The 20,837-nt window shown below is 46.2% G+C and overlaps 1 protein-coding gene across 3 annotated transcripts in view; it reads left to right on the top strand.

Annotated features, from left to right (window-relative positions):
- Positions 1-20,837, top strand: part of LOC135907566 (telomere-associated protein RIF1-like) — a 307,714-nt gene that overhangs the window by 24,272 nt on the left and 262,605 nt on the right. For all 3 annotated transcript variants that reach the window (XR_010566054.1, XM_065439245.1, XM_065439243.1), the window contains exons 7-9: positions 4,365-4,457; positions 9,684-9,819; positions 16,831-16,985. Coding sequence is in view for 2 of the 3 variants with exons in the window: in XM_065439245.1 (XP_065295317.1) it covers positions 4,365-4,457; positions 9,684-9,819; positions 16,831-16,985 (384 nt within the window). In the remaining variant the exon portion in view is untranslated. The remainder of the gene's footprint in view (positions 1-4,364; positions 4,458-9,683; positions 9,820-16,830; positions 16,986-20,837) is intronic.

Raw genomic sequence — 20,837 nt, 5'->3', positions numbered from 1 at the left:
TATAGCTCTTTCAGAACGGCGCCCAGTTTCAATCACCTGTAATTTCGAAACTGCACACGCAGCCACCATCTTTTATGTGAGAGCGTAGATATATATTTACTACCAGAAAGACATAATTGTATTCTGCACAAGAGAGCGAAGCCTTCTAGTTGGCAGGACGCGTAAACTTAGGAAACTGCTGTGACATGCCGCCATTCTGCAAAGATCTTGGGCATCACGGTCTCGGCATTACGACTGCATGTCAGCCATGCAAGAGCCTCATCTATGTCGCTTCAGATGAAAAAAAAATTGTGTGTTCAAAAGGTAGAATGTCATTGCGAAGAGTTACTGGCAATGTGTAAACGAAGTGTTGGCGAACTATAATATCATGGCAACGGCCTAGTAGCTGTTGATGCTTTCTGACATTGCGTGGCGGCAGCTGTTGGTGCCACGTTTCTTTGCCGACTTGGGCTTCATGCATATTGTTACGTGCATTCTGGTGGCACAGTCTATGAGGGCTGAATGCGTTGACAGAAAGTCGAGCCCGAAGATCAGGTCATGAGGGCAACTGGTCAGCACGGTGAACAGAACTGGAACTTGGCAGTCGGCGATTCCTATGCAAGCAGTGCACATACCCCGGACGGCAACAGTGGCGTCATTGGCGACGCGTATAGCTCGAATGATGGCAAGCGTAAGAACTTTTTTGAGGCGACGACATAGGTTAGCACTCATTATGGACACTTGGGCTCCAGTATCAATTGATGCCATCAACGGAACACCATCTACGTCTACTTCAATTAGGTTCATGTTGGCGAGGAGCATCAATGGAGGATTTGGACACGACGAACTTGATGCAGCAGTATCGACAGTAACGAGCAGAACGCTTGTGCGTCCATGGCTCCCCTGGTGGAATGATGTTGATGGTCGTTCAAAGTGGTTAATTACATATTGCCACGACCTCGACAGCTGACAGCCACTCGGTGTGATTCGGTGCCACATGCTAGGCATGTTGGGTGGCTCCCAGAAGAAGAGAACGACGAAGGTGCCAGGACAGCGATATATAAACAGATCTATACCGTCGACCAAAGTCTTTTGTGGTTTGGTCTGTGACAAACTGGTGGAGGTGCTGGGTACGCGTCTATGTACTCTGACCCCCTGGAACTGGAAGCGGACAGCCTACGCAAAAGCCAACGGCTTCAAAGACTGCCTCCGGAATACGGCCTGCAAGATCTGCCGAGGATGTCCACCACAACCGCAAGCCAGGCACAGGAGACATACGGTACGGGATAGCCTCCTGCGTTGCTGGTTCTCCACGCCCCATGCTGGCCGTGGCCGTTCCATGGTGAGCCTTTTGAGGACGTGGAAGACTGGCTCGACGACTTTGATCGTGTAGCTGATGTCAATTATTGGGACGACCAGAAAGAGTTAAGGAACGTGTACTTCGCCCTGGAGGACTCTGCCCAAACATGGTTCGCTAACCACGAGCCGTCAATCACCACCTGGCAAGAATTTCACCATACCAGCACCATACCCAGCCGCCGCCGCAGAAGACCCCCCCCCCCCCCCCCCCATGGTGCCTTGCATGCACGCAGTGGAAGACGACATGCTTCCCTTTCGCCTTCCTCCCTTGCGCGCATGAGACCGGACCACCGTCCTTGGCTGAGACCCTCACTCACTTTCACTAGCACCTACACTACATATGGCCTGTGGCCACAGTGTTGTTGCACTTGGACTTTACGTGGAACATCATGCCAACGGCGACGATGATGAAAATGCACCTCGTGTGTCCACATAATTGCTATCACAATAAAAGTAAGTCAGGGATTCTGAAAGATGTGATCTGGTTGGCAATACAGTCGAAACCCGCGGTAACGAAATCCCGAGGGAACGAAATTCTCGCCGCAACGAAATATTTTCAGATCCCCGGCGAACAGCCACAGGAGTCAATGCATTTCCTATCTCGCGACAACGAAACTTTTTTCGATAGCAATCCCTCATCAACGAAATTTTCTGAAACGACAGTCCGCAAATAATCTACTCATGTAGTTGTGTCCGGAAACTGCTCAAATGCATTCGTTGTGCGCCTAAATTGCATTAACTACGCCACAGCACACTTGCGTGGCCGCCACCGTCATTGTTTACAATAAAAAAAGCCTCGCACCACCTCTCGTGACAGACGACAGCAATGATGATGATGGTGGTCGTTCGCCCATCGCAACGGGTGACTGCGCAGTGTCCAGGCCAAAAATGCAATTAGCATTTAAATGATACAAATAAAAAAAGACAAGAACCGTAGGCGATCTCGCAGTGAGCACATTTTATTTGATCCTGTGTGCCATTGCAGCTTGTGCTAAATGCGGAGCGAAACGCCTGCATGCGTGGCAGCCAAATCGACATTTACTACACGTGAAGGCTCCGATAACCTGGATGACGCTTTAGTATCAGTGGGCTTTGTGTACCGCCGCACATGGTCATGTGCTCAGTGTCGTTGGTGCTAGAGTGCGTCAATTGTGTGTCTCTGTGCCAATCGGCCCATTTGCTTTGACGGCCTGCTAAGATGCCGCCTCCAGCCAAAAAGAGGAAATTTATGACACTGCAGGATAAGGCTGCAATTATTGCCCAAGCTGAAAAGGGCAGGAAGAAAATGGATATCTCCGAAGAATTTGGAATTGCGTGCAGTTCGATATCGACGATTCTGAAAAACAAGGCCTCCATTCTCGGCGCGCTCGGAAATGGTGTGAGTGCGAAAAACAAAACGGTGGGCGCTGCGGCTTTTCCAGACGTTGACAAGGCGGTGTTTGCATGGTTTTGTGAACAGCGTGCCAACAAAGTGCTGCTGTCTGGCATAATTGTTCAGCAGAAAGCGCTGGACTTCGCATGCATTCTCGGGCACACTGATTTTAAGGCTAGCCCTGGCTGGTTGAGCCGTTTCAAAGCCCGCCACGACATAGTGGACAAAGTCATTTCCGGGCAGGCAGCAGCCGTCGACCCTTTGACAGCGTCGTCGTGGCTGCTGACCAACAAAGAAGTATTGGACCAGTACAAGGCCTCGGACATTTACAATGCAGATGAGACGGCCTTATTCTACGAGATGCTGCTATCGAAGACCCTGGACTTAAAAGGCGAGAAATGCCGCAGGGGGAAACACAGCAAGCGGCGTGTAACAATTTTGTTGTGTACCAACATGGACGGCACAGTTAAACGGCCACTGCTTGTAATCGGCAGAAGTAAGAAGCCCCGCTGCTTCAAGGAAAATCGTCGGCTGCCCATACAGTACATCGCGAACCTGAAGGCATGGATGACCCGGGCCATATTTGGCAGCTGGCTCGAGGCCTTCAATAAGGACATGCGGAAGGCAGGCAGATTGGTCTGCCTTTTTTTTGACAATTGCAGTGCCCATCATGTCGATGACGTGGAACTGGGAAACGTGCGCTTGGTTTTTTCTCCACCGAACTGCCCTTCCGTGCTGCAGCCGCTTGATCAAGGTGTCATTCGTAGCGTCAAGTGCGCCTACAAGGAGAGGCTGATTCAGCATCTGCTGCTGAACCTCTAGTTGAAGCGTCCCACCATAGTGGACATGTTCATGGCGCTTGAGATGATGGCCGCCGCATGGGTTGCGATGTCGCCAGCCTTGATAGCTAATTGTTTTAATCATGCCGGCTTCATTGCCACTTGGATAGCCTCATGTGCTGATCCAGTGGCATCGCAAGAAGATTCTCCTGAAGATGCACTAGCTGACAGTGCTGACGGTGCAGTGCCGCCATCGCTGGCCCACGCATAAGATGAACTTTCTGCCGGGACAGATGGTGTTCCGGATGGCCTCAGCATCGATGAGTTCGTTCGTGTGGATGAAGGTGTTGTCTTCCATGAAGAGATGACTGATGCGGTCATCATAAGTAGCGTTTGCCAAGGTGCCGACGACGCCAACGACCACCAGACACCAAATCAAGAGAGGACTGCGAACCCGCGGGATGTGTTGAATGCCTTCGATGTAATTCGATCATTTTTCGGTGAGCATGATGACGACGTGGCAATGGACCACTTCTTGCAGTGCGAGTCGAGAGCAGTAAAATTGCTGCAAGGCAAGGCTCGGCAAAGTAAGCTGACTGACTTTTGGCAATAACTTTTTTTTTCTTTTTGCAGGCCAATTTACTTCCCTGTCTTTTCTGCCTCATTCTCGCGCTAACGAAATTCCCGCAAAAGCGAAATGTTTTGCTTTCCCCGGCAATTTCGTTATTGTGGGTTTCGACTGTAGTCTTTTTCCTATTGACAGCATTGAACAAGTGCCCATGTCTGATAAGAATTGTGGTGCTGAGACATTTGCAGCAAAAATCTGGTGTCTCACAAACACGCAGTGCGCATTGCTTTTGGTGTCGATTGCGTAGTGCATTGGACCTCAGCTGAGCCAATGGATGGAAGGCTCCCAGGGCTGTGCTGCACTTCAGGTGTGGACTCTCATCATCCAATGGATGGGCGAGGTAAGTGTTCGTACATTACGCTGTCTCGTAGTTCAGAGTTTGACGAACACTTGTCTGGTCAAGTAACATAGTCATAAAATAGTTGCGGTCACTGACAAATCAAGGTGAAGAAACGCAGGAATTTGGGAACCTGTACAAGCTCTGAAACATGTTTCTTCACCTTGACTTGGTCAGTGAGCTTAACTACTTCATCATCATCACTGCCTTGTGTTGCCTTCTAATGATATTTATTTATGCTGTTTATTTGTTAACCCACATTACTTCGTTTGCCAGCAGGATTTTTCACACGGGCTTAGCGCAGCACTTGCTGTATATGCGTCATCAGAAATGGGACTATTTGAAAATAACATTTTAAATTGGTGGCACAGTAGAAATCTCGTTAATGGATACTTGGTGGGAAGGGGAGAAAAAAAATGATAAATTCAAATGGTAGCATAGCAAAAGCTTCTTCAATAAAATTTTACTGAGGTTTAGGGAAGGCCGAACCAAATGAAAATCTGACTGACATAAGTCGAAAAAATATCTCCACACTTGTTTCTGCAACTACTAGGACACATGAAAAAGCTTGCAGCTGCTTACAAGAGAAGTGCACTTACAACATCACTTTATTTTCTTTATTCAGGGTAAAGTTATTTGACTGCTATTATATGGTGGCTGCTGTTATTTGGTAGTGCTATTGGGGACAAGGACATACTATGGTACCGCCATGCGGAGTCGTCCGTGTGACGTGCAAAGCTGGATTGCTCCGCCAGCCCTCTCCTGTTCAGCCAGCAGCCGCTTTCGCATCGTCTTTTTTGTATTATTAATTTATTATTGTATTTAACTTCAACAAAATCGGTAAAATACTGCTATGGCTTTGTCCCTGACTGTATGATATGCTAAGTAACGGTTCCGAAAAATTAACTTCCCTATAAAACCTTACACATCGCCCCAACTGCAAGCATCGTCTGCTGTGGCCACCGACATGGAAACTATAGAGACCGAGTCCTTTGCTTTTGTAAAACGTAAGAAACCATTGTGTCAAATTAAAACTAAGCATCAAATGTGCTTTAGCGAGACCTTACAGTAAAGAAACATATTTTTGCTGCAAGAAAGAGGTATGCAATGTGTTAACGTTGAATTTAATTTATTGTAGGTTTGCATCTACAAATGGGCCGCAGTTGACACGACAAAGAAGTGGAATTCGCAAATTTATATTACAGTTTAGCAACCAGTGGAGCATGATGCAAGTGGTTTCTCTGTTTTGTGGGAAGCAACCCAACGTACTTTGAGCTGCACGCTGCTGCCACCGTTCTCACATGATTTGAGGTATACACGAGAGCCATGTGCACGTGCCCGCGTCATTCAGAGAATTTAGCTTTATTTTGTCTGACCAGTTGGGGTGATGTGTAAGGTTTTATAGGGAAGTTAATCTTTCGGAACAGTTACTTAGCATATCATACAGTCAGGGACAAAGCCATAGCAGTATTTTACCGCTTAGTGACATTGTAGCTAGGTAGCATCTAATATTTTTGCTGGTGTGACGACGAGCACATGCTTGTCTGCCGAGTGATTTTAATATTTATCTGTTGCTTCTTATTGCACGAATCTTATACGGTTGTCACACGGTGTACTTTAGATCGCGATCGAGCCAGATCAGGATAGAATTTTTCTGCGATCGACTCCCTTCTGCAGCTGCACAAAGAGGCCAATCGCAATAAAAAAATTTGGTCCCTGTCGGGCTTGCACACGATCGAAAATGCACCATGTGATACTCGGAAGTATTACTTTGCGCATTCGAACGCACTAGCATGCTGCAAGCTGTAGCTCGCATTTTGCAGCCAACGAACGGTGCTCATTGATTTAAACGTGATACTAGGAGCGCGTGGTTGCCGTGGTTGCCAGCATTTCTTATGCCACTGGTGGGCGCTGGGGTGACTGAGCTGATGCATTTCTGTATCGCATGAAAGTGAAAGTCCTTGTGACGCATTGTGACTGCATTCAGCCCCTCGTCGATCACCTACTGCTCACCAGCAGTGTAATAAGCACCGGTTGCGATGCAGTTCAAGTATTGCGTATCACTCGATTGCTGAATACTCTACATGAGCGATCATCTCGCATTGTCTGCTACTCACTGAACATTTGCGCTTCAAGTCCATGCGCAGTTTTCTTTGTGAAAGTGCTTGCTGCAAACACGGGCATAGGAACTCGTTCCTTAGCCATTTGAAGCTTTATCAGCCATGCATCTTTGGGGTAAAAGTGAAAGCTCATGCCCTGCTCCTTTGCATACATAGTTCACTTCGGTGTCGAGCAGTAAAGTACTGTGCCCCTATTACTTTGAGCGCACTTTCCCAGTTTTGTGTAGTCTCTAGATGTCCGCACATGTGAAGCGAGTGCAAAACAGCGCTGTTCCAAGGGAGAAACATTACGAAATGGTGGCTAAAGAAAGACATTCCAACCGCCCACTTCCCTTCGTTGGAGCAAGGTGGGATCACGTGATCCAGCTTTGCACATCAAAACGATTGCAGCACCCGCATGTCCAGTGGTTGCTTCTGCCCAATATTTGTGTGACTTGATGGAAAAAAAATGTTAGGCTTCATGTTAAGAGAAAGAAAGAGAGTATTGTGGATTAGAGGTGGGTAAGCTGATATTATAGTTCACATTAATAGGACAGGGTAAGCAAAAGTTCTGAAAAATAAAAATTCATATTTTTTTCCTAAATATGAAAGCAAATTGTTTTCGGCATCTTTTCCAATATTACCCTTCATCCTAAAATGGGTCAAAAATGTTGGCAGAGTTAGAAACCGGGGATTAAAGTTACTGTTTATTTAGAACTCAGGTTTCTTAAAACATGATTCTTCGTTACGTCGGTACCATTATTCTCAATATTACAAAAAGGCATGCCAATTTTTATCTCTCCCTAATGAATGGTTATGTGGCAATGTACGGAACCAAAATTAGGGCTTTACAAGAGAAGAAAGTATAGAAATATTTGTCTAAATTAATGTATGGGAATTTTTTTTTAACAATTTGCTTTTTTGCATAATACTTTTGGTTCAGTAGATAGAAGGCAAAGTACTGAACAAAATGATAAAACATCTGGCCGATATCTCTTGTTTGCAGAAAAACAAGCATCACAATATGCCCAAAAATACATGGGAAGTATAGGGGTTGCCCTGTCCTGTTAAGAGAAAAAATTGAACTGGGCAGGTCATGTAATGCGTAGGGCCATATGCGTCAATTAGTTACAGAACGGGTGCCAAGGGAAAGGAAGTGCAGTTGAGGGTGGTAAGGAATTTAGGTGATGTGATGAAATTGGCAAATCTGCAGACATAAGATGAAGGTAATTGGAAATTGCTTGGAGAAGCTGCTGATGATGTCTCTTTAAAACAGAGAAGATTTGTGAATGTGCTCAATGTTTCCATCTTCCAAATCTGGATATTTCGAATCTGAAGGGGGTCACAAAAATGTTCTATATATATGGGTAATAAATAAAAACTTTGTACAAAAATTTTTAGGGAATTTTGCTGCTGTTTGTTATAGTGTGCAATAATTTGTTACATATGTACATGATTTCGATATACAGTGGAATCTCGATGATACGATCACGGCTAATACGAATTTCTGGATGATACGAATTTTTCTGTGGTCTCGGTCGAGCCCCATTACTTTCCAATGTGCTAGAGAACGGTTGTTACGAATCAATTTACGACCCGCATCGGTTGATACGAATATTACCGAAGACACTTTGGAAATTTGAAAGTGTGCTTGGCGAAGGCCAGACGCTGCTGCCGTCTGCGCTCCAATTCATTCGCTTTGGTGTTCGGCGATATCGCCTGTCGCTGCTGCCGCTTGCGTTCTGCTTCCCTGCCTTTAGTATCCGGCGATCTAATCAGTCGCTGTTGGCGTTTCCGTTCTGCCTCCCTTGCTTTCGCATCTGGTGACATGTTCATTCGTCGCACGCGCATTCGCTCGTTGTTCTTCTGGCGTTTGATGTTGGGGGAATCCGGCGTGCCGCTTCCAGAACCGCTTGGCGCGCAATCATTGGGCCGCTTCGGAGCTACGGGTCTCACTCGACTGCAACGAGACGTCTGACGAAGGAGCGGCGGTTCAGCTGCCACCGCCGACGCCCGCGCGCTCGTTCTACCGCTACTATGTGACGTCACAGTTGCTATGCGCAGCTGCGCCCTGGACCGGCGCGCCGGTTGCTAAGGAGGGGAGGAGGTTGCGCCGCTGCGCGGAGAAGAGGCCACAGTTGGCACCATTCCAGCGCACGGACGGACGCGACCGCGAGCCCCACCGACGGCAGTGAGAGAGAACAGCGCGCAGTTACGCGATTTCTCCCTCTCTCTTTTGGTGCGGAGGCGCGGACGTGGCGCCGGACAGCGCGGAGGCCGCGACTGGGCGCGAAGTTTGAAGCGGTGGCACTTTTGTTGCTTTTGTGCTTTTCCTCCTTTTCCGTGTGCCATCGGACAGAGTGGCTGCTGTGCTTCTAGCCGCGTTCTTGTCTTTGACGTGGGCGATGGCGAAGGACCACCACCGGCGGCTGAAACGCTGCATGCGCTCGAAGTTCTGAGGCGTGCTATGGCCGCGGATGAAATCAGCGATGACACGTGCACGCGTTTTTATGGATTTGAACAAAGTCTGCTAATTGACCTGACAAAGAAAAAGAAGCAGAAGGTCATTGGAGACTTTTCCTTCAAGAAATAAATGCTTTTTACGTAAGTGTGCCTGAGTGAATTCACCTCTCACTCTTTAATTTAGCTAGATTTAATTGTTTGGATGATACGAATTTCGGCTCATACGAATATTTTCCGTGACCCCGTGAGATTCGTATCATCGAGATTCCACTGTATACGAGTTCGACTGTGCTTTTGTTTCCTCCTCTTATGTGGTGTACCTCCACCTATTAGTGTCATTTGCCACTTATTTCCAGTGACTCGGCTAGATGACTTGGCATCCAGTATGTGCTTTTTACTCGCATTTGCCAAGCATTCTACATTCTTGTTGTGCATTGTGCGTCCCCTCATCAGTCGTTTTAAGAAATTACTCTTAGTGCAGTGGTCCACTCAGGTTCCATGCCTGGCTGTAGTGATGGAATTCTGATGGAGGTGGAAGCAAAAATGCTTATGTGTCACATTTTGCTGCGTGTGTCGAAAGAGTCTGGAGCCTTACGCTTCAGCATCCCTCATCGTAGCCACAGTTGTTTTGAGATCTTGAACCCCATGTGTCGACATATTCTCTCAGTATCTGCCTCGGAATGCTGCCTCCGTGAATGTGCTGCTACGGGTGGCCAGCAAAGCCTTTGCCGCCTCTTCACGGCCAGAACTACAGCACCAAGCCCTGGAGTCGTGGAAAGTTCTCATCTCCACCTTCAAGCCTGGTCAGTGCTTGCCATGTTCCCAACTGCACTTGCTAGCCTCGCCATAAACGAGTTCATCACTACTGATGTGCGGCTACAGCAATGCATTTCATTAGTGCAATGATAGCCAGATATTTGTAGCTTTTGGGCTTAAAGCGGTACACTGCAAGGCAATTACATTTTCTCAATGTACATTGTTCATATTATGCCACTAAAATTTTACAGACCCACAGCTACAATAGTTTTTTGTCTGGGATCTAATCGGAATCCAATTTTCATGCACTTTGCAAGGACTGGTTCTGGTTAATGAAAATTTCTTAACTTGTTTTGGCGAATGCAGATATTTTTTTGGGGGGGCGGAACTAAGATTGGCTTTGTTGTTCAGGGGACTTGCAAAATATATATATATATATATATATATATATATATATATATATATATATATATATATATATATTCAACGAAATTGAGTGAGGTCGGCAGACATACTGACATTCTTAACTGAACACACCCTACTAGTGTCTGTCTTGTTGTGATTGTGGCAAAATACGTGGAATCCTATTCATATGTTCCTTGCTGTTGCCATTTCTTGCTGCTATGTCGCATTTTTGCGATCTCGACGTAAAGCCTATTGGCTCCTATGTAATACCGTATTTACTCGCATTATGATCGCACTTTTTTGTCAAAAAATTTGACATAAATTCAGGGTTGCAATCATTGCGAAATTATTTTTTTTTTAATGCGCCGATAACCAAAGCCTCCACGACGTTGTCGTAGTTTGTACAAATAATTTAGAGTTGCTGTACTGATCACTAGCTTTATTTTTTATTTTCGGGTTTTTTTGTGTTTATACGTTGATGCACTGTAATTAATTTTGTCCCAGTTTTGTTTTTCTATTGTATTTACATTTACGCACTGTTTGCCTCACTGATGTAATCTTTACCCTATGTAATACCAGAGTCCTTCCATTTGTTTTTCTGGTCACGAAACTGCCGCCTCAGTTTCATATAGAGCCAGCGCCCGCAGCTAGAGGCGCAACTGTGCATGAGAGGGCATGCGAACGCCGCTATACCGCTGTGGTTGTGTGTGGGGCAGCCTTGGTATTGTAGCTTTCTCAACTTTCTCAACCGTCGCTTAAGTTTCACGTAACAATTTTTAACATTGAATATGCTTAAATTACTGCCTGAGCACGTCTTCTGCCATGATATGAGCGCGCGGGACGAAAAAAAAAAAAGCCGCACATAACATAGAGCTTGCGGCGGTCTCCGACGAAAAAAAAGATTGGGGATCTGAAGAACCAGAAATGCGATACGATTATGAGGCACGCCGTAGTTCGGGGAGTCGGGATTAATTTTGACCACCTGGGATCCTTTAAAATGCACCTAATTTTAAATAAACGTAAATAAATGTCTGAATGATATTTATTTAGGAATAATGCAAGACAAACTTCGCTACTAAATGTTTTTAAATGCACCTAAAGGTCTGCAAAGCGATGCCATTTCTGCATGACATTTAGGTAGGATTAATGCAAGACAAACTTCGCTACTAAATATCTTTAAAATGCACCTAAATTTAAATAAACTGGTGTTTAGCATTTTGCCTTCGTCGAAATGCGTCCGCTGTACACGGCCGGGTGGTCTCGGTCCAGATTTCTACATCATCGCCGTTCGCCTCAACACTTCAGTGGGCTCCGCTTTTTAATATTTGCCTGAAATTAAACACCGCGCATTCGCAACAAAGCGCCAGTGGTCCCACTTATCACCAGATGCAAACATATGGGATGTCGCCCCCACTTACCAGTAAGTAAGCGCCAACTCACCGTTGCGCATAGCGCCAGATTGTTCGCCGAGCACAGCTGTTAACTTTCTTTTAAACTGTGGCAGAGAAAGACTGTGACTGTGGGCAGTGTCTTATAAGGAGATCAAAAGAATCAAATTGTTATTGCAAAGGGCTGCTACCGTAGAATACTTAATGACAAAGAAAAGGAAATTGAGCTGCTCTATGCGCTTAAGATTTCTCTGCAAAGCGATGCCATTTCTGAATGAGATTTAGGTAGGATTAATGCAAGACAAACTTCGCTACTAAATGTCTTCAGCGGGGCTTTTAGCAACAGATTAAGGCGAACGTGAAGTGTTAGGACCTGCGCTACAGTGGCCTAGAAGGGGCAGTGCAGCGGGCGCCACTCTCCAGGCGACCCTTGGAGCGTCGGCAGTAGCGGCGGCGCTGCGGTCGAACTATCTTCCAAGCTAGCAGGCGAAACTGCTGTAGCGAATGGCGCGCGTTTCACGGAGGCGTTCATATGATCATATCGCACGCAAGTGCTTTTCTTCAAAATTACCATTTGGAAGAGTTAATTTCATATTCTTTGGTTACAGCGAAGAAATTAAATGCAAAGTGCATACGGCAGATACAAAGCACACGCTGAAACGAACTTGGTGTCTCTGTATCCACCACTGCAATGTGGCTGCGGTAATAAACACGTTAAAAATGAAATTTAAACTCGGCAGTGCGATGTCAGTGCACGTTAAAGATCCCCAGATGGTCGAAATTATTCCGAAGCCCTCCACTACGGCACCTCTTTCTTCCTTTCTTCTTTCACTCCCTCCTTTATCCCTTCCCTTACGGCGCGCTTCAGGTGTCCAACGATATACGAGGCAGATACTGTGCCATTTCCTTCCCCCAAAACCAATTATTATTAAACTCGGCAGTAGTGCGGCGGTTTTAATTGTTTTTATCTAATTAGTTCTTACACTGCACGCTTCCTAACGTTTGTTACAACTTTTCACAAGGATATTGGAGAACTCAAAACTTCTGCAAAATATTAACACCCAGAACTGAATGGTACGACAAAAAGAAGCTGATTACTCACCTTGGATGGTAAATTCATGCAATAATATAAGTGCAGATTGAATCCATCCATGGAATAAACAATTATGAGTCCTGCAATACGCCCACACAAGCAATTTATTCTCAAGAGCTTAACGCCCGCATATGAATGAGCTGCAGAAATGAATCAACACAAACACTGAAGCAGAAGGCAAAGAGGGAAACTTCAAACAAATGGCAGAACAACTGCTTTAGTTTAGGAGACCATGCAAAGGAGGGGTGTTTGCAAGGTTATGTTGCAAGAAACACAAGGACGCAGTTTGTGCACATGCATTTAACAATCTGTATAGGTAAGACCTCCACTTAGGTCAACCTGCTGAGCTTGAGGTGCTTGGTGGAGTTACGCTTTTTCAGGAGATTTGATTTGTTGACGCCTTTCACAAAAAAATGAAGCCTCATGGTGATATAAAAGCCTACAATTCGCGGCGTTAGGCTATTTACGTGCTCTTCACATCCAACCTGTAGTGGAGCAGCTTTGTGAATCATCTGCAGAACATCCATAATGCTTTCACAGTGCAGTTTCCGTGTGCTAAAGCAGTTTGTAAAGACGTCTTCTAAGCGTGTGATGAACCTGAACAGTTCGAGTGAGGGGTACACCAAGCCACCACGGTCGTTGTGCTTTATATATTCCGCTGCAGCTAAGCGGCGCCCTTCTTGTGCCGGGAGCAAAAGACGATCGGTGCAAGATGGACACTTGGTTGGCAATACACACTTCTTTGCCGCATAACCAGCAATGTGGCATATAAGCCTAGAGTCACTCCTCCTCACGGTGTAGGGATGGTCTGCAGGTTCTCCTGAAGCAGATGAAGGTGCCAGCTTGTCTGTGTAAGATTTCACAATATCCACCAGTTTCTGTTTTGCAGTTTTTTCTTTGTCTTCAACGCTGAGGATAGAACTGATAGTATCTCTGTCGACGTTGGCACCTGTAACACTTCAGGCGAGGTTATAAAATGATAAGCAGTTAACTGTGAGCAGAAACTGCTGTGGCGTTGGGTGCGCATTGCAGCCTGACGACATCCTTACAATGCCGAAAAAATTCTCATTCTTGTCTTGGCTGAGCCGGGATGTCAGAACATAGCTGAATCCAACCACTTTATTCAGGTAGCCGAGCAGCTCAAGTGTACTAGTAAGTGTCACCCTTAGCCCCTCTGCAGTGGACACACTTAGGAACTGCTGCTTGTCGGCATGAGCCTCCCATAGATTTAGAAAATCAAGCATTTCTTTTATGACTTCCACCTTAGTAGAGGCTGGCCGTAGAGCTTCTGCAGCATATCTGCTAGTCATAACAGCTATCAGAGATTTCATTCGCATAAAAAATTTCTCTGTAGCGTGAATTTTACCACACTGTCTCTCAAGCTGAGTGCTGTACAAAAAAAATGCCTGCAGTGGACCGTGTCCGAATAGCTGAAAGGCATAACTCGCTCTCATTTTCTCAAAATTGTTGGGAGCTAAGTGAACAGTGGTTATACTTAGCATCGCTTTCAAGGTTACCGAATTGCTGTCCAGTTTGAAGGCTGCTTTCACAAACTCCAACAAAACTAGCCCCTCGGAAGTGTTCAGCGAGGTTGTCAGAAGTCGGTTGCGAACGTTTTTCACGAGATGAGGAAAATCAGAAAGGAAGTAAAGAAAGCGGCTGCTTTCAACAGGGTGCACAGTTTTGCAGACCACTTCCTTCGATGAAGCATGTATGTTGAATTTTCGCCACATCACTCTGTTCCATGAAGCTCCATCACAGGTTAAGTAGTCCACGAATAGGCCAGCCTTCTCTGCCAAAACTGTAGCCTCCAGCACGACTTTGGCTAATAGGTCACCTCTGACATTCTCATGACTACCGAATGTCCCAAGCACCTATGTCCAGCTGCCCACAAGTGGCACAAACAAGACGACAAGTCCGTGATTGCAGGGCAGTGATTCTTGGCCCTTACGCGTGTACTGCGCCAAATCTACAAAGCCTTCACTCTTGCCTTCATTGCTCACAGTCAAGTGCTCAGAAAGCTTCATTTCGTCAATGACGATACTTCCATGCCGGTGCATATTTTCAAGTTGGGCTACTTTTGTTTTCAACGCGCTCAGCATCTTTTCATTGAAGCCATAGCCAGTTCTGTAGCAAGCAGTGTACTTGCGTATTGTGGTTTCGCTTGGAAGTGCAAGGATGTTTTGCTTCCTCATGTACTGATACAACTTCGGGCTTCTTATCTTGAGCAAAATGCACTCTAGCATCCATTCATTGTTGCATCGCATTCCACATAAACTCTTCCTTTTTGCTGCTTCAAAGCACTGTTTGACGGCAAGCTGCTGTTTTGGAGGTAGTGATCCTATCTTTGCTGCTAATGCTTCTTCAGTACTAGCAGAAGATTCATTTTTCAGTCTCTGAATGTGTTCTTCAAGGCTTCCTAGCCTCAACAAGAGCCTCTTGTTTCTGCGCTTGCATACCTTCAGCTTCCGCTGGGCACTTCCACAGGTATTAGCCGTTGTTTTCCTAAGCTTCTTCAGTCGCGACTGCCGCGTGAGAAGGGCCTTCCTTAAATACTTGCAGCTGACGCAAGGCGTTCCCACCTTCTTCGCGCTTCCTAGGCACTTAATGCTGAAAGCAGACCCACACTTGAACTGCATTTGGCCTTGCAAGTTTGTAGTCAGATTGCTCAACATGAAATTGCGATGGGCAGCTGCTCCTTTACACAAGTGCAGTGCGCACGCTTGACCCAGAACGGTTTCTACATCCCACACAGTAACTACCGCCGCCTCTCCTACGAGCTTCCCGAGCACAAACGTTCTCGATTTGAAAACACCATCGCTGTTTATAGTGAAAAACACTGCCTTTTCTACGCTGACCTCCCCTGTGCCGGCGTTCAGGGCGCAACACGTAAAACACACACCCTCAGCGTTACGTAGCTCATGAAACGTCCAGTACTTATCAGGCAGTCTCGCTTCTTTCAAGGAGGCAACTGTTACAACGGCGCCCTTGCTTGTCGTGGGCTCGTCCAAGACATCAGGCTCGTCAGTAGTAGACAGTCGTGACTTTTTCCTGGGCACGACATCGTCTGCAGATTTCCTGTTCATTTCATTTCTTTTCGCAGGTAAGCGCTTGCTTAAATATGAGGGAACGTTCGGTAGAATAGTTGGAACGGCGTCCGGTGTGAGCGTCGGGATCCCACGCGGAATTCGCACCTCCGTGCCGTTAATACAATGAACATAGTCCCTGATGATGAAATGCTTCTCATATGATGATGATGATGAAATGCTTCTCATAGCATATGAACCGCTCCCATAGCGTGACGGCGGAGTTTCCTGACCAGAAAAACATGGAAGGACTCTGGTAATACGCTCCCTAGAGGGTCTTTAGTGTTATCGTGAAATAAATAAATAAATAAATATACAATTTCGACTGCGCCAAATATTCTCGTGTAAAGTCTGCGCCTGTGTGAAACCCCAGGTTTCCTCGTGCACACCTCGTCAGTTGTGGCCGCACAGCATGTGCTCCGCAGTCTCTACGTGGCAATGGTGGATGTGGTGAATGGAGGCACATCAAGTCTCCCCTTGGGTTCTTTTCATAGATAGTCTCTTGGGAGTAAACTTGAAGATATTTTGTTTTCCAGCATCTTGTCGCTTGTACCATCATCATCATGTCTTCTGCCTGTGCTGCATTTGTTGGTAGCAAAAGCACACCACACACCAAGGCTTTTCATACTTCACGCATACATCTGCATATTAAGCTGTGGATGCTCCTGTATAATTTGAAAAGTATGCGGCTGTTATTGACTGCACCAATTAATTTTATTTTTATATTTTGCGCTATTTTCTGTATGATGCAATGATCAACGACGTCTTCCCCTTTGAGCAGTTCGCTGCAGTAAAACCTCGTTAATTTTTTCATGCGTGTTTTCTCAAAACTGACGAACCAGGTTCTACTGTATTGTGGGCCTGACAAAGATACCTCAAAATAGTCCTAACTTGAGCTGGTTGGTATGGCTTCATTACAGGAAACGGCACAAAGAAAATAGAACAAGAAAGCAAGAGTGGACAGGCGCTGTATCTTGCTTGCGTATCTTAATATCCTTATCCTTAATCTGTTTCTTAGATTTCAAACAACACGCCCGAGTGACAGTGCTGCCATAACCGGTTGGCTGTGGTGCTGCTGCTTTTCAGAGACACTGCGGATGAGCAAGATGCTGAACTTGGTGATGACCCCGTTGCGTCAGCGTCCTTCTGCCGACCCTCTTGCCAGGCTGGCCCTGGTGCGCACCCTGTGGCACCTGGCCATCACGCTGGGGCCTCAGCACCTGGCCGCCTGCTTTCAGCAGGTTCGCTGGGCCCACTCGTTTGCTTGCCAAGCACAGCTGCAAAGCTACTCTTAGGCTGCATACTCGATGAGCTTTGATGTCTGAAACTCTTTTGACAGGGACTAAAACGAAAAAAAAAAAAATCTTCCAAAAGTCAGGGGTACTCATGCTTGTAAACATCTTTGCACTGACTTTGCTCAACAAAAAATGAAAACAAAACAGACCTTCTGTCATCAATGAGGGTGGCATCATCAGTTCACTAAGGGCTTAGTAGAGTTAATAAATCATACTTATTTGCGAAGGAGCTGTAAACTGCAGCAGTGGCATAGAGGTAGAGCATCTGCCTCGCGTGCAATAGGACTGTGGTTCGAATCCCAGTGCCCCGCAATTTTCCACCAGATTAAAAAAAAAAATCCGCGTGTTGATAAAATTGCATAAACAAGGCCTGGAGTGCGGCCTCATCCTGGTGACCAGAACCGGTAACTCACTTCCTCACCAGAGCAGGATTGGCCACCCTGGTGCACTACTTGGCCGCAACCTCCTATATGAATACAACAATCAAACCCTGGCCCTCAGTCCCCAGCAACTGTGAAGCAACTGACCACGGCGGCGGTCAGACCTGCGACGCAGCAGAGGGTGCTAAGAATCCCTGGATCCGAACAGGCCACCATTGGAATCTGAGCCTGGCAACGTTTAAAGCTAGAACGTTATCTAGTGAGGCTTGCTAATTCTAGTGATAATATCTAGTGAGGCTGCCTTCTAATTGGAGGAATTAGAGGGCAGTAAATGGGATATAATAGGGCTCAATGAAGTTAGGAAACCAAAAGAAGCATATACAGTGCTAAAAAGCGGGCACGTCCTGTGCTGCTGGGGCTTAACGGAGAGACGAGAACTAGGAGTCGGATTCCTGATTAATAAGGATATAGCTGGTAACATACAGGAATTCTATAGCATTAACGATAGGGTGACAGGTATTGTTGTGAAACCTAATAAAAGGTACAAAATGAAGGTCGTGCAGGTCTACGCCCCTACATCCAGTCATGATGACCAAGAAGTCGAAAGCTTCTATGAAGACGTGGAATCTGCGATGGGTAAAGTCAAAACAAAATGCACTATACTGATGGGCGACTTCAATGCCAAGGTAGGCAAGAAGCAGGCTGGAGACAAGCCAGTGGGGGAATATGGCATGGGCACTAGGAATAGCAGGGGAGAGTTATTAGTAGAGTTTGCGGAACAGAATAATATGCGGGTAATGAATACCTTCTTCCGCAAGCGGGACAGCCGAAAGTGGACCTGGAGGAGCCCGAACTGCGAGACTAGAAATGAAATAGATTTCATACTCTGCGCTAACCCTGGCATCATACAAGATGTGGACGTGCTCGGCAAGGTGTGCTGCAGTGACCATAGGATGGTAAGAACTCGAATTAGCCTAGACCTGAGGAGGGAATGGCGGAAACTGGTACATAAGAGCCCGATCAATGAGCTAGCAGTAAGAGGGAAAAATAGAGGAATTCCAGATCAAGCTACAGAACAGGTATTCGGCTTTAACTCAGGGAGAGGACCTTAGTGTTGAAGCAGTGAACGACAATCTTATGGGCATCATTAAGGAGCGTGCAATAGAAGTCGGTAGTAAGTCCGTTAGACAGGATACCAGTAAGCTATTGCAGGAGACGAAAGATCTGATCAAGAAATGCCAATGTATGAAAGCCTCCAACCCTACAGTTAGAATAGTACTGGCAGAACCTTCCAAGTTAATCAACGAGCGTAAGATAGCTGACATAAGAAGTATAATATGGATACAATTGAGCGTGCTATCAGGAACGGGGAAGCCTAAAAGCAGTGAAGAAGAAACTAGGAATTGGCAAGAATCAGATCTATGCGTTAACAGACAACGCTGGCAATATAATTACTGATATGGTTGAGATAGTTCAAATGGCTGAACAGTTCTATAGAGATTTATGCAGTACCAGTGGCACCCATGACGATAATGGAAGAGAGAACAGTCTTGAGGAATTTGAAACTTCACAAGTAGTGCCTGAAAAAGTAATGAAAGCCTTGGGAGCTATGCAAAGAGGGAAAGCAGCTGGGGAGGATCAGCTAACAGCAGATTTGTTGAAGGGGGGCGAGCAGATTGTTCTAGAAAAACTGACCACCCTGTATACACAATGCCTCATGACCTCAAGCGTACCGGAATCTTGGAAGAATGCTAACATAATCCTAATCCATAAGAAGGGGGACGCCAAAGACTTGAAAGATTATAGACCGATCAGCTTACTTTTGCGTTGCCTACAAACATTTTACTAAGGTAATCGCAAATAGAATCAGGAACACCTTAGACTTGTGTCAAGCTAAGGACCAGGCAGGATTCTGTAAAGGCTCGATGACCATATTCACACTATCAATTGGGTGATAGAGAAATGGGCGGAATATAACCAACCCTTATATATTGCTTTCATTGATTAAGAGAAAGCGTTTGATTCTGTTGAAACTTCAGCAGTCATGGAGGCTGTTAAGAACGGCCTGCTGAGGCACAAGTTTTGGCAGCCAGTTGCGACAGCGGCGTCAACCTTTCCTGGAGTGCTACCCCAAACCTCTAGCCACGGCGTCACTAAGTCGACTGTGTGTGGAAAACTATATGCGGGCCCTCAACTCTTCGTCGCTGGAACCAAGGTGAGTTCGATGAAGCAGGCTTTGTGCCTGAACCCGCCACCGCCAACCTGGTCTGCTGTGAACAAGGGAGTCCCCGAGGCAACGTAGTTCGAGGCCCCTTCCCACGCGCCGTTCAAGACGCAAGCCAATGGGCAACCGGCGGTCGCGCTGTGGGGGTCAGCTCGTGGAACAAAAGGCACCTTTCCTGACGTAAGCCCAGAGTACTACGAAGTCCGTCTGACATCGGTTGAGGACCGTGAACGTGTGCGGAAGTGTGTGTGTGTAATCCCTTGCGCAGAGAGGCGACTCGTTTACAATGACTGGTTGAACGTTTCCCTCACCTTGGGATTGAGGGAGGACCGAGTGTTTATAAAGCGCTATTGTGTGGCTGCTCAGTGTACTTTCTCTTGCAGTCATGCTAGACTGATGAACTGCAACGTCCTTATGTAGATACTGTAAATAAACCCATATTCCTCGTTCTCGATGAGAAGCAGTCCTTCCCTTCAAAAACATCCTCAGCGTGGATAAGTTGGACGACGACATGGGCCAGCTACCATCTAATCCATGCCCAACTCCAATCTTGACAACTGGTTACGAGCGATGGGATTGAGCCCCCAATCCTAACAACTGGCCGACAGCGGTGAGACGGACTTTGCGACATGGTGCTGTGTCTGTGGTGAGTGCTTGGTTCCTGCTTTGACTCTCTAGGCTTCATTTTGTGGTTGTTCTGTTTAGAACAGTAGAGAAGCTCGATTGTTGATTGTTAGCTAGGTTGTGTTTTCCTAGGTAGGTTTAGCCAGCAGGACCAAGGCAGTAAAGCAGCAATCATGGAGTTAAGGACACTGCTGAGAGACGAATTGTTGATTGTTGGTGAGGAACTGGGCCCAGATGTACGCAAGGAAATGCTAAAATCGGAATTACTCGAGCTAATTTTTGAACAGGCCAGTGAGGAAGAAATTGAAATGGGGTTGGAACTTCTAAAAAAAAAAGAGAACGGGATGGATAAGAATGGGACAGAGAGAGAGAGAAACGCGAGTTAAGAAAAATGCAACTTGAACTTGAAAGCGAACGTTTGGAGTTGTCTCACGGAAGTGAAGGGGCTCTGGGACGATCAAGTGAGGCAGAATCATACCGCATGGACAGGCTATTAAAGCCATTTGAGGTCGGGACCATCTTAGACTTGTTCCTAAGCAATTTTGAAAGGACTTGCGAGAAGATGAACTT

The sequence above is a fragment of the Dermacentor albipictus genome, chromosome 1 (genome assembly GCF_038994185.2).
Source record: "Dermacentor albipictus isolate Rhodes 1998 colony chromosome 1, USDA_Dalb.pri_finalv2, whole genome shotgun sequence".
NCBI lineage: Eukaryota > Metazoa > Arthropoda > Arachnida > Ixodida > Ixodidae > Dermacentor > Dermacentor albipictus.
This window is presented reverse-complemented; position numbering and strand designations above follow the sequence as displayed.